This window comes from Ixodes scapularis, unplaced genomic scaffold (genome assembly GCF_016920785.2).
Source record: "Ixodes scapularis isolate PalLabHiFi unplaced genomic scaffold, ASM1692078v2 PGA_scaffold4__175_contigs__length_147842914, whole genome shotgun sequence".
Lineage (NCBI taxonomy): Eukaryota > Metazoa > Arthropoda > Arachnida > Ixodida > Ixodidae > Ixodes > Ixodes scapularis.
The window spans coordinates 117,760,551-117,774,751 of record NW_024609879.1 but is presented as its reverse complement, the minus strand read 5'-3'; the positions used below and the strand labels follow the sequence as shown (position 1 = coordinate 117,774,751).

The 14,201-nt window shown below is 44.8% G+C and overlaps 1 protein-coding gene across 1 annotated transcript in view; it reads left to right on the top strand.

The window, feature by feature from the left end:
- The window catches only part of LOC115316102 (venom metalloproteinase antarease-like TtrivMP_A), a 58,127-nt gene extending 45,333 nt beyond the window's left edge, over nucleotides 1-12,794 (top strand). The window contains exons 11-14 of the mRNA XM_040212640.1: nucleotides 5,715-5,859; nucleotides 7,909-8,007; nucleotides 8,355-8,459; nucleotides 12,693-12,794. Of these exons, the coding sequence (XP_040068574.1) occupies nucleotides 5,715-5,859; nucleotides 7,909-8,007; nucleotides 8,355-8,459; nucleotides 12,693-12,794 (451 nt within the window). The remainder of the gene's footprint in view (nucleotides 1-5,714; nucleotides 5,860-7,908; nucleotides 8,008-8,354; nucleotides 8,460-12,692) is intronic.
- The last annotated feature ends 1,407 nt before the right edge of the window (nucleotides 12,795-14,201 follow it).

Below are 14,201 nucleotides of genomic sequence, written 5' to 3'. Positions count from 1 at the left end.
GAGCTGCTGATTGCGCCAGCTCGGTGCGAATGAGAGCTCGCAGATCATCTGGCGTGGGGCTTGATGAGTCGTCCTGCTGATGGTGGCAACCACGCGGAAATAGTAAGGCAAGCTCCTCCTTGATTATTTTCTGAATGGTGATAGTAAGGTCCCCAGTGGAAGAGACTCCGGAGGACGGTACACAATTTTGAAGTCGGTGGACGGCTTCAGGGCGAGATATGCACCTATTCCGAAGCCCTTCCCAGCGCTGACAGTCTTCCTGGAGTTATTTCACAGTCCGTGGGTTTCGTGACGTCAGCATGGTGAAGGCGTCCTCGGCGATTCCTTTCATTATATGGACGACGTTTTCTGACTCGGGCATGGCTGCGTTAACGTCTTTGCACAGCGCGAGGATGTCTTCGGTGTAAGAGGTAATCGACTCGCTTGCAGTCTGGGCTCTGGTAGCAAGTCTATGCGTTGCATCTTCTTTCCGGCTGACGGGACATCTGAAAACATTCCACAGGTTCGTTTGAAGGCATCCCATGAGGAGAATTTGTCTTAATGGTTATCGAACCACACTTTAGCTGTGTCTCGTAGATAAAATACCACGTTTGCGAGCTTCAGAGTGTAGTCCCATGCGTTGTGGGTGCTTACTCGTTCGAAGCTTCGCAGCCAGTTGTCAACGTCGTCGGGGCCGAAGCCGGCGAACGTCGGAGGGTCCTGTTGGCGATAGGGCACTGAGCCTGGGCGGAGCGCCGGAGTTCCTGCCGCTTCACCTTGTGACATGGCCAGCGCAGGGGCCGTTGATGGCTTCGGAGAAGCGTGGTGATTAGCGTGCGGAGAGGTACGGGGCTCGATACCCCGCACCTCTACCACGATGTTACGATGGAAATCAAGAGCAAGGACAAGAGCGGTTTTCAGCCTCGATCTTTTAACCGACCTGCCCGCTCCAGCTAGCGCTGGAGCGAGCCCCACCGCCAGCGGCCCGATAACGACGGGCATCGTCATATATATATGTTTTTTTTTTTTTTTTGCTTCGGAGTTAAATTTGATTCGATCCCCAAAATCTTTTCGGTCCGCCATCTTGTTTATAGTTTTGCGCCGCGCATTCTTCCGTGTTTTAAGGCGAAGGCCGAAGACCCTATATATATATATAGGGTCTTCGCCTTAATACACGGAAGAATACGCGCCGCAAATCTGATGTCGGATGTTATCTGATGTTATCAAGATGTCGGACCGAAACGATTTTGGGAATCAAATCAAGTTTAACTCCAAAGCAAAAAAAAAAAAAAAAGAAACACCTCGAGTTTGAACCGGTTTGAACCGGTTCATAGGTGTTCATACAGGTTCTTTAAGAATAAAACGAAGAGGCAATCATAAACCGTAAACCGACATTTTAGCGCAACGCCAGGGACTTCATTCCGGCGAAACATCTTCTCCTGCGCATGAAAAGTAGAAAACTAAAACTCACGAGCGAAGGAGTTAGTGTAGTTTACATAAATTTAAAAAAGCATAGATTTCTGTTCATATCTGCTTGTTTTGAATGCGGAAGTTACATTCATTACAAATAGTGTTGCCAATAGAGCGGTTTTCCTATTAAATTTAACGAATTTTTGTTATCTAGCGGGATAGCCTAATCTAACCTTCATTGAATGCTTTCAGACCATGAGACAATTTATTTATAATTGATAACCTTTTTTAGTAACGCGTAAAAGACAGATCAAACATGAGTCGGCTAAGAATAAAATGATTTTGGTCTTTTTTATATCTGCGGTTTTTAATCGCAAATTGTATTATAGATGAAATTTGAAGTTTCACTTTCGGTTTGAATTTGTATCCTAAATTTGTATTGAGCTTTTTGTTTTACATTAAATTCTGCTTTTATTAAAGTTTCTTCGACTTTTACAGTTCCTCAAAAATCGGCATTCAAAAGATTGTTCACACACGAACACCTGCATTCGTATGCGAAATCATTTGCCTTTTGCCGCTCGTGACTTCAATGGTTCAAGTACCGCCCAGGGTACTGTAGTTGAGAGCATTGCCGCTTAATGGCTTGCAACGCGTGGTAATTTCGCCGAGCAGTATTATCCGAAGACTGTACGCTTTATGGCCTATTCGTAGCTTGCATGTAACGCCATTCGCGTCCATGCCGGTAGTTCATGTGCCACGGGCGTTTGATTCACCCTGTTACCTTCACACCGCAGAGGTAGTAGCTCGAGGGAACCAGTAAATAGTAGTTCCCGTAACCACCCGTGCACAGCAATGGCGACACCTGCTAGCTATGCATAGGAAGTATTCACTGGCGGCCATATCCGTGTGCGCTGCTGCTGAGCGCGTGCTGATGGCGAGCTTCCGCAGTCCTTTTGGAGGGTGCATTTAGCACCATCAAGGTTGCCGGTCTTCGGAGGCTATTAATGTAAGCTCGTTCTGAGCATGCGCTTTAAACAACGCCCTCAAATATGGCGTCCAGTGAATACCACCTATATAAGGTATACTCACTGGGTGCCATATTTGAGCGAGCCATTTACAGCGCATACAGAAAAGAGAAGGGTATGGGGGCGGTGAATTGGTTGCCATGGCAGAGGTCCCCGTGTTCTCAGATCAAGCTCCTACATAACGTTTGCAAAAGAATAGCGATCTTGATGGTGTGGAATGAACGTTGCGGAAGCACTTCGCGAGTTTTAACATAATCGACGTGTTTCATTTCCTTTCGTTCTCAGTTACGCGGCTTCCGTATCTAGTATGTAGGACGGAAAATATACATTTCAACATGTAACTTGTGAGAAAATATAGGTGAGGCAAAACAAGAATGCTTGACAATCACGCCTTTTTCGTGAACACCTTCCTGCGACGTGAAGAGATCAAACCGATGTTTTAACGCTTACCAGAAGTGAGGACATTCAAGATGGCTACGCCGATGTGGCAGAAGTGTATACAACGTGCTCTCCGTTCACCCTTACGCTGAGACTCCAGCTAATGCTACAAGCACGATAGCTCGAGGCCGTTGCCTTGCAGCGTTCTTCCGCAGAGCGAGCACTCGCGCTAGAAGTTAACGCCTCGAAGCCTGGAGCGCGGGCTAGTTCGCGCTTGTAGATTTGGGTGTTGTCTCAAACTAAGGGTGAACAGGGCATAGTAATTGCGTTAGCGTCCTTCGTCAAGTCACATTCACGACTAATAGCGAGTTCGTTTCACGGCACTCGTGCCCACGCGTGCCCACTCGCAGCGTGGAACGCGTTCGTTTCGGCCGGCGCTTCACGAGTGGTTGCACTCTCCGAGTTCGTTTCAGCGCTGGCACCCCACGCGTGCATGCACTCGCTGCACCGAGAAAATCGGGAGTGCGCCAAAATGCACTCCCGTCATGCCTCGCTCCGGCGGGGCCGGCGAGGAGCGGGAGCAGACGACGAGGGTTCGTCTGCTACGATGTGTCGCGGAACCGAAAGGAAAAAAAAGTAGATTTTCTAATAGAAATCGCGTTCCGCGGGCAACGAAATCAAACGCCAGCTTGATTTGTGAGCGTCTGCTATTTCACGAAGAAAGCAATTGACAACCCGTGATTTATTTGCAGGTTTTAAATCGCTCTGTTGCCGCACGAACGCTGAAATATACCAGTGTGTAAAGAAATGCTCAGAACAAACGCAACAGCGGCCCCCGAGATGTCTATCACCATCCGTGTGCGGGTGAAAAATTTAACATTTTTCGATAAAACTCTTCCAGCAGAAACCTCTGACTGCCCAATAAGCAGCAGAGAAAGCTAAAGATGGTGACTTTACCCGAGGATGGGGCAACATCATCATGTTTAACATTTACCTACGCAGCTAACTTGCCCCGTCGTATTTTGTTCGAGAAAGCTCTCGTTCTCGACGCCTTCACCAAGGCTAATATCTAATCCACAATGACGATCCAAATCGAAAGTCCCAGTTTTGCTGGATATTCCAACAGGCTAGTTTTAAGCCGTACCCCTTCAGTGGTTCACGCATAATACCATGCTCAAACGGATCAAGCTTCTGCTCGGACAGCATCATCAGTTTTCTTCAGTGTAAACGGTTATAAGGATTGAAAGATCGCAACCAGCTGCTTTGTGGACAGCTGGTTTCGGAAATTTACGCCGTCTGTAACTATCTCTACGGCAGCCGAGCTGCTTGAAGACATCGCAACTATAAACTACAGCTTGCAGTTGCCAACGTTTGTAGATAAATGTTGGCAGCGACTGCATTCTCGCATTCCCACGGATCACTCGGAACAGAAAGGCGCTAGTTTCGGTTTGAAGTCGGTACCTTTTCTACTACATAGATGGCGGCAGCATCAGTCTTCTGCACTCGGTGCATTTGGCGAGTTCGTTTGAGTCCAGTTTTCCGCGCAACACTCTGTGAGTGCGATGCATTCTGGGAGAGAACTCGAACGGTGCCAGTGCGTGTGAAACGAACTCGCTATAAGTAACTCCACGAGCGAGCCATACTGCCGCGAACTGGCGCTATTTCTTAGAAAATCCTGACGTGGTAGCATTACAACAGAGCTTCAAAGATCGCCAGCAGACGCGATTCTGAACTCTGTTAATTAGTTTTAAAATTATAACTTTTTACTTTTCTGCTAGAAGCCCCAAAAGACTAGTCTAGGTTAGTGTATGTGGGCTGCGGCAAAACATATAGCACATCTAAGCAGAAAAAAAAAAAAATATTGTTTACACATGGACACAGTGCAGTGCGAGACATTTTTAATATGAGCGATATCAAATGAAATCTGCTTTTTATAAAGCCGCTCTGTTGACCTACCAGTGAGTGGCGGAAGTGGAATAACTCAATCACGAATCGGGTGAACTTACAAGTAGAAGCGTATTGTATTATTTAGAGGGCCTGAATGTAATCACATATAAATGTCAACTCAGTTTGTCGATAACCTACCTGTTCGCTTTAAAAATTAAATTTTTTGATGGTTCAAGGTATAAAATCAAAGAAAAAACTATTGTCCCTAAAAATTCTGGGGTGGGGAACCCTAGCAATGGGGTCCCTCATGTGGACAGGGGGGACAACGAGGGCATAGCCAACCTTAGCTTTCCCCGCTGGAGGACGGAGCCCCTGAGGCGGGGAGTGCGGTGTGTAACGTGTGGCGTGAGACGTGGGGACGGCGTGAGGCCGCATGACGTGAAACGCCTGGATGAGAAAACATGTGGGGCGTATGACGTGGAGCGGAACACGTGAGATCGTGACGTGTGACGCGGGACGTGACGTCGCGTGAAGATCCTGTCGGGGCATCCCTAAAAGGGGAAGGTTGACATAAAGGTGGTGCCTCTCGAATCTCCCCAAGGTGGGAGGCGCCCCGCATGATGGCGGAGGTGGTCTCCAGGGGAGCCGAGAGATATAAAGCTCATCACTGCGACGGGGCAGTTTGGTCCATGGTTGCCAAGCAGTGACCGTCGGACCCGCTGTGAGACACGCTCGTGTCTTACTAGCGGAGCTGGACAGTGAGTCGAGCATGCGGGTACTTTGAGTGCCGGTTGGTTTTCCCGGGCCGTTCCACTGGCTGTTCCAATAGTTGGTTTCATTTATCCCCACTTAATTCCAATTCGCTTTTTCATGAAAATTTCCACTTGATCACACGATCCAATTCATTTTTATTACAATTCGTTTAAGCCTGCAGTGCTAACGCGGGAGCGGGCAGGGGACCAGTTTTTTTCAATCTTTTACAAAGAGCCTTAACTTCAAAAGGTGTCCCTAAAATTTCTTTCTACTTTTTTTCAGCAAGTTAGGTGAAGACTGCAAGAAAGTAAATTCAAAGAACAAACCTTACGATGCAAACACAGCAGAGCTCCCAGGGATAAATATGAACTCAATTGATTACTGCAAGCTCAAACATCCGAATTTTTGTAACATAACCGCAAAAGAGGTATGATTGACTATAACAGTATATGACTAAAAAAGGACGACAGGGCGGCTCTCTGGAATAGCCTGCCTCCAGCACGCCCTCGTTCCCTCTCGCTGTGTTTTGGCTGCGCGTGCACGCTTGAGACACACGGAACACCGACGCGTTATGGAAGCTGGGAAGTTTGTGCTTAAAGACCGACGACCAGTTCGCGCTTTCCACCTTTCCCCCGCTTCCTTCTCTCCCCCTTTTACCCTTCCCACCGTTGCCTGTTTCCTCCTTCCCCATGGTGAGGAGGACCTTCTGCCTTGCAGAATCCCGAGTATATTCGTCGGCCTTTAAGGCGGGACAACCGAAGCCCCTCCCTGCCGTCCTCATCTTCTCAGAGGATATGGAATAAAAGTTGCTGCAGTACCTGGGTCATTCAAGACAAACTCGACATTCTTAAAGTCCGTCTTTGCGTCTGTAAATCTTGATGCAACGTTTTATTTAGCGGAACTCATACCGCAAATACATTCCGATGACGGCGCCGTTGATTGCTACTGTGAAACATGATCGATTAGGCCAGCCAACGGGAGTGAAGCGCCACAAGCGAAAGAGCATGTGACGGAGAGGACATGCTTGTAATTGCCACCAAACTTCGACACGCACCAAATTAGCATAGCCTGTTAAATTGGGCGTGAGAGATATTTCCCTCATAATTCAACGCGCAGGAGTTACGTAACAACGGACAGCCACTTATACATTTTTGGAAAGAGGGTTTATGTTTTCGTCCTCTTACCTTTTTGGTCTGTTGAGGGTAGCTCAATCTCATATAAATCCTGAAATAAATTCAGCTGTATTTGAGACAATGTGTTGGATTGTCCTTGGATTCTCCCGTTTCGGGGTTTGGTCTTAAAATATGAAAGTAATTTTTTTCTTTCCTTTTGTATTATTCTGCCGTCTTGAAAGATGAAGTTAGTGTTTGAGCTGATTAAATGGTTTTCGTAAACGATTGGTTAGGAACAAAACGATTTCAGCTGAAGTGTTCTGTAGAAAAGCGAAAGTAATTGTTATAAAGAGTTATTCAAAGTTTAAAATTTCACTGGGCCGCTTGATCCAGGTCACTACTCAGACAAAGTAAAAATTCCCTACAACTTCGTCTGCAAAGAAATAAACATGAGCAGGCCATATTTGCATGTGGGACTACAAAACGGAATATAGAAAATCTTCCTCCCACGTGCACAGAGTAAAATCCCTCTGGTCTATTAAGGATCAAAATTAAATACTAAATTAGTAATATTGTAAGGTAAAAATGGTGCATACATTACGTACAGATGTAGTGGAAAGATTTATAGAAATCTAAAAGATTGATTTCGTGAGATAGGTCTCGTATTTTGTATATTGATACGGTTATGCTATGAAGATATTAGATGTCCATTCCTCTCACTGCATTTGATTCTCAACTTTTGCATAATGTCAAACTGTTCGGTTTGCGGCATCTAACGAAATACTGAGATGAAACAACTAGTAGGAAACAAGACATATTTAGTAGTTTTTTACTGCTGCAAATACATTTTTAGGCTTCAGTGTGTTCGTGCCGATTGAGAGGGAGTTTGACTAATGCTATTACTTATCTAGAAACGTCGTTTTTTCAGCCAGCTTCAATAAGACTAATCACTACTAAATATATTAAAATTAAATGTAAAAAAAAAAAACATAATCGCAACTGTTTTTTTTTTTTTTTTTCTCTCAACTCAAAGTTTGAGTTTGGAACCAGTCCGCCTGCCGTCCCGCAGGTCTTGAAGTTTTCTCCTTTGGAACACTAAGTTTGAACGCAACATTAAAATCGCAATGCACTCTGAAGTAGAAATTAAGAATTTATAATTTTATTAACCATTTTGTTTACAGTCAAAATTAGTTTTTAATGTGTAGAACCAAACCTATCTGTAACATCTAACCTCAAGGATTTCTACTCATAACATTATAAAGCTAGTTTATATAAATCAATAGAACTGCGTATTTAATGGAGAAACCTTAAACTTGGGTATTGTGAGCTTAGTTTTGAAACACATATGTTTACGTTGCAAACAGGATAAAATGAACCAATGCACAATCGATTGCTGCCCTGGTGGTAGGGTTAAGTGTTATTATGACGAAAAGAAAAGGAAAAGCTCATGCAGCGAGGAAAGGGTAAGTACAGTTCACGCCGCCATCAGCATCAGTTTTATATCATTTAATGTCAAAATATATAGGTCAAAGCTTATTTGAGCTTTTGTATCACACGAGTGCGCATAGTTTATATTGAAACACGGTTGTTTAAAGCAAGAAACGTTCATGGTACCATTGACTGAGTCGCTGGGCCTAAATGCACTATCAGCTCGGGCTAAAAAAAGTGTTATAATTTGTTTTATAATGATGCATCAGTTATTTCTAAATCTAGAATCCGCACGTAAAATGCAAAAATAAAAGAAAAAAAAAAAAACTCGTTGTTTGCGTGCTTGATTTCGTAACTCACGTTTTGGTAATTCAATTACCAGGACATAAATATGGACACAGTCTGCCCCTTCAAATGCTGTTCTCCGAAAGATTTCAAGTGCTTTACAGAAATCGCTTTAGATGGAATGTCTTGCGGAGATGGAATGGTGAGTGCGGACCACGATGCAATCGACTTGCGTTTTATACAGCTTTATATCAAATAACCAGTTTTCAAATTTTCGTGTATTCCTAGGACACATGACAAAATAACGCCTCACTACTATGTTTTTTTCAGATAAATGTCCTTCGCCCAGGTATTTGGTTGTAGTTCAGCGATGAAACCATTGAAGAACGTGGTTTAAGGAACGACGAGTTGCTTACGTTATAAAGAAACGAAACGGTTATTCTCGACTTCGCTAATTATACGTAATAGCTGAGATTTCTAAAAGACTAGGAGTACTTTGGACTTTGATTTCCGTCACTTCACTGTCACGGAACATTCGGGTATAAATTGAATATCGTATGTTGTTATGTATGTTAATACGGCGTAAAGTCTGTCTGCCCAAAGAGCGACAATTGTCTCTTAGCTGTAGATGCGCAATTTATCGAGTGCAGTTCAATCGTCAGCCACTTGATCGTGGCCAGAGCTATGAGATTACGATCCACCGGCTTATGCCTCAATTTTCCTAAACGACACGGGCTGACCTTTAAAATGATAGGAACTCGTATGCTCTGGATATTGTTGAGCTTTGGTGATTCCTCTCGGAGCAAAAATTGTCACAGAAACGAACGCAAAATGTTTTCCGGCAGAATAATTGTAATCAAGCGTCAACCCGCCTGTGACACCTGTTCTTACTTATTCACTTATTTATTTATTTACAAAGGGCCCACATTTTCGCGCTAAGCAATATTGTAGTTTTTTTTTGGTTTTTGTTTAGAATACTCTATAATAACTGAGAAAAGAACAAGTTGTTACCGTCAATTGACGCACTCTCTTCCGGAAGGTCGCTGCGCTCAGTCCCGATTTTAACAAAGAATGAATTGGCCAAACTGTGAGTTTTATAACGGGGTACAGCAACCTTCTTAAAATGACCGAAAAGCCAGGAGACGATGGCTCAAAAAATATGTGCAGATTTATAATCTTTCTTTTGTTATGAAATACTAGGTGGGAAAAATGAATCATAGTTTCTTTTTTCGTCTACATTAGAGCGTTTCATATCCCAGAGCAGATTTCATTTCTGTAACGCTAGCATAAGTATCACAATTGTTAAGTATAAAGAGAGCTGCCGGACTTTGAATGTTCCACAAGTTTGTTTATAAGAAAGCCGTGATTAGGGTCCCACATGGCGCACGCGTAATTTAAGTTCGTTCTTACTAAAGATAAGTAGAGTGTTTCTTTAAGGTTGCGAGACGTTGATCTAAAATTTCGACGAAAAAAGCATTCTAATAGCTTATCCTCCTGTTCGTTCTATATGACAGTTCCATTTTAGGGGGTCTATAAATAGGATTCCTAAGTAAATGTTCTCAGATACAGTACTTAAAACGGTACTGTTGGTTAGGGATCTTTGGAAGATCTGTGGCTGACTTCTCGAGAAGCGCATATGATTACTTTTATTCAGATTCCAACTAATTTTCCACCGACTTCACCAAGTATAGATAAATTTCTTATGCCGGTTTGCAATCTGGCAAGGTTGTCTGAAGAGTTCACCTCCCTGCATGATAGGCGGTTTTAGTATCAAGATTCCCCTGCGAAAATCAAGTGCCTGGATCATTGGCCTCCCCTGCTAGTTTTTCTTGCAGACAATTACGCGCTTTCCATTTCGTAAATTTTATAATTGACTTTGATTCATAGTTTGTTAGCTAAACCCAACTTTCTGCTGTGCTTTTGGAAACCTTTAGTCTGTGCAGACGAATGAGACGCATGTCCTATACGTTATGAAGATCAATAATTTGGTCTAAATTGAAAGTCACGTGACGTAACGCTCTCTCGTGGCGTCCACGGTGTCACGTGACGTCTTGGGTTTACGTGACATTTTCTCACGTAACGTCAGAGTATCACATGGTGTCAGCATGTCGGTGATGAAGTCACGTGCCGTCATAGTTTCACGAGACGTCATGACGTCACATGGCACAGGAACGTCATTGAGACTACATGTCACGGACAGAAACTTCCTGAGGGAGGCTAAATGCTACAAATTAAGGGGTGGAAAATCTTTTATGTCTTATTTAGCCAAGGGTAAGAATCTGTAGAGGGACAAACGAAAAGCGACTACGTCTGATGAATTCCGCGATCGAACTGATCCGGCCTTTTTATGTCCACGCGATATTCTTATTTTCTCAATGGCTTTCGCCACATAGCCCTCTCCCCCCCCCCCCCTTCCCCCCCCGCCCCCCATCCCTCTTTGAGACGGAGTCGTCTCAGTGAACCGTCCTGGATTGTTTGATGCGGGTGCCGGGTACTACTGTTGAACTCGAGGCAGCTTGCACCGTGGGAAGATCCGCCGCCTGAGCGATCGCGTCGCTGTCAACAAATGCCGGCTTGACCGACAAACAAGAGCGTGTCACGGCCATTAACCCGCAGCGTGAATGTTTTTTCGCCACGTGCCACGACGAGGTGGGGACCAGAGTAAGGTGGCTGGACTTATTGGCGGACGGTATCGACGCGCAAAAACACGTAGCCGCTGTTGTGCAGGTCGCGATGGAAGACAGGAGGCTTGCTCTGGCGCGTCCGCGTTGGTGCAGCGCGAACGTCACCGAACAGACGTGTCAAGTCTTCTACGTCTGATTTCTTCGAGCCGAGGGAAGCTTCCAGAAGGAATCTGAAGTGCTTGAAGAAATCAAACTTCTGCGTGCTGTGCCCAGAATGGAGGCAGGTAGCAATAAGTGTGCAGTCAAGGGAATTTGCGAGTAACACAGTCACGTCAGCTTCTACCGGCTAATCAGTATAGTGCCCCGAGCCCGCCACTCCAGCGAGTCGCGCACCAGCAGCGTCCGCGGTTACTCGATATGAAATCACAGCACTGCGAGAAGATGTGCAACATCTACGGGAGCTTGTCGCAAGCACCTTACGCCTTTCAGGCCCTCGCAGCCCTAGACGATCCTCACAGTCTAGAAGCTCCCGCCGTCGTTCTCTCTCGCCATAGGCGAATTGTCAGCCTAGACATAACCAACCGCGGCAAGAGCAACAGCACTGCTGGTATCACCAGCGCTTTAGAACTGCTGCGGAACGCTGCACCAGACCTTGCAGCTGGTCGGAAAACAAGACCCGGGATCGCTAGTGGCGACAAGCGCTCCCACAAATAAGCAAGGTCGCCTTTTTACATTACTGTCACTATTAGTGGACTAAGGTTCATGGTCGACACAGGAGCTCAAGAGTGTGTGCTACCCGCAAAGTCACTTCACTGCACACTTACTCCTACCTGCCTCCATTCTGGGCCCAGCACCCAGAAGTCTGGTTTCTTCAAGCTGAGGAAACTTCCGACTGGCCAACATAACATCCCAAGAGTTTCGGTTCAGCCATGTCCAGGCTTCGCTGCCCTGCGAAGCGGCGCCGATGAGGGCCACCTGCTTTTTGTCTACAACATTGGGACCGATGCGGACGAAACGTCGCTGTGGCAACTGTTTGCCCAGTACGGGTCGGTGATCAAGGTGAACATTACGTCCGGTTCACCAATCTAGAGAGACAGACGAAAAGCGACTACGTCTGATGAATTACGAGATCGAACTGATCCGGCCTTTTTATTTCCCCGCGATCTTCTCTTTTTTCCAGTGGCTATCGCGGCAAATTTATCTTAGTTAAAGGGAGCTAACACACAAAATAAACAAGGGACACACGAAGTATTTATTCGTTACTTTTTGTTAAAATTCTCACGCAGTGTGTGTTCTTTGCGTGCATGGCAGTGCACCAAAATAAACCATTAGAAATGAACAACCAGAGCACTAAAATTAACCACAAGGGTAATGATACCAATTGTCGCGTTGCTGATGGTTATTGATTATAGGTCATTCAGCGTAGTATGAAGTGTGTATTTGAGCGATTGCGTAGAATGATTATTCAGACAAAGTTTTAGAGTCTAAAGTTGCACGGAGAGTTTTCGGTAGGTAATGGTGCGCGCTTTTATAACACAATTATCGAGGTTGCGTACCTTTGATTTCCGTTATGATTTAAAACGAATCATCAGCCACTTCTTGTGCTTACTGAAAAAAAATATTAGTCTTAATTTAAAAATATGCCTTCGTTTCACAAAGCGCTTTCCCTAGGAGGCCCACATCTTTTTTTTATGGCAATAAAATATTATTTATATTTGACCTCATGAACGATTGGGAAACCTATACTAGGCTTAAATATTAACTCCCCTCAAAATATTTCACTCAAATTTAAGATTGTTTCCTTTTCGCAGATGTGCTTCAGAGGCAAGTGTATTCCGCGTTGTGATCCTTTCAAGAAAACGTTATCGTCAAGATCGCCTACAGTCGAAAATGAATCAATAAAGGCTCCGTGACAACAACGTTCAGTGTGATTTCAATCGAATTTGACTAAACTTGTAAATACTTTTAACAAAAAACTTTCTCCAATATTCAGTTTCATAAAACAAAAATCCAAGATGTCAGAAGGAGAAATGTGTCAAACAGTTAATTTGATTCCTTTTTTTCATATTTGGACGTCCTTTCAAGACTATTGTTTTTACCTTTTTTGATAACATAATTTTACAGTGCAGATCATGTTACGGATCATTTTAGAGAGCAGCTCTTAGGCGCCTGTCTCCGCCTTGAGTGGTGTCGTCGGCGTCTGCAACGGCGTTACCGCGCGTTGCATTATGGGACGTTCCCCATAATGACGCCACGAGGGTAAACCCCGTGAGTGTTACGAGAGTTACTCTCAGGAAGGTTAGAAGGGTTCCCCTAGAGGGTCACGAGGGTTACCCTCACGAGGGTCATAGGTTTATCCTCACGAAGGTTACGGGGGTTACCCTCACGAGGGTCACGAGAGTTACCCTCACGACAGTTACCCTCACGAAGGTTACTTTCGTGACGTCACACGTGACGTCATTATAGGAAACACGTGACGTATGATGTCGCGTGTGACGTCACGTGACGTTACGTGACATTACACGCATCTAACATTAGGCAGTTTTAGTATAGCGTTGCTGGCTCTTACGTACGCAATACGCAATAATACAGCGTACGCTAAAAACGACCCACTTGGACCGAATTTAGTTGTGCGTTACGTGTCCGAGTGAACAACTCGCATGATCTTGTTAAATTTGCCAGAGCCGTAGAATTCCGCGTGCTTATAAAACTACCATGGCCCTGAAAAGAAATATTGAAAATGAAAACGTGTCCAATCATTTTATTTTAAGCTAAACTAAGCCCCAGCTCCTGCGTCAAACGCGTTTTTCTGCGGGGTAACGGGGCTACAGTACGAGTGCGTTGGCAAATACCGTCACGGAGCTAGCCTCCGTCAATCGTTCCGTAAAAACGGCACCTTTCATCAATACTATCGCGGAATGAAATGCATTACCTACTGATGCCCAGTGCATAGCGAGAACTCCGGCTACTTCTCGAAGAGTCGTTCGTCCGTCGGCGATGAACTGTGCGAATAGGCTTAGCGTTGAGCAGATCGCAGCGTTAACGCACATTGCAAGCGGTGAACACTTTCACTGTGCACACTGTAAAAAAAATCACCTCTTTTTTTACGGAGAAATTCTATGGCGAAAAGTGCTGCCCGAGAATTTCTCCGTAATCCAATTTAGTGGGGTGAATTCATCCGTAACCCAATTTAGTGAGGGGTCTGCTAAAATACGGACACCTTTAAGTTCTAACATTTACGGAATTTTTTGTAGAGGTTCAAACGGAATATGCTCCTTAATTGGCGAATTTAGATCTTCCGTAAAGAGGCAACGAAAATT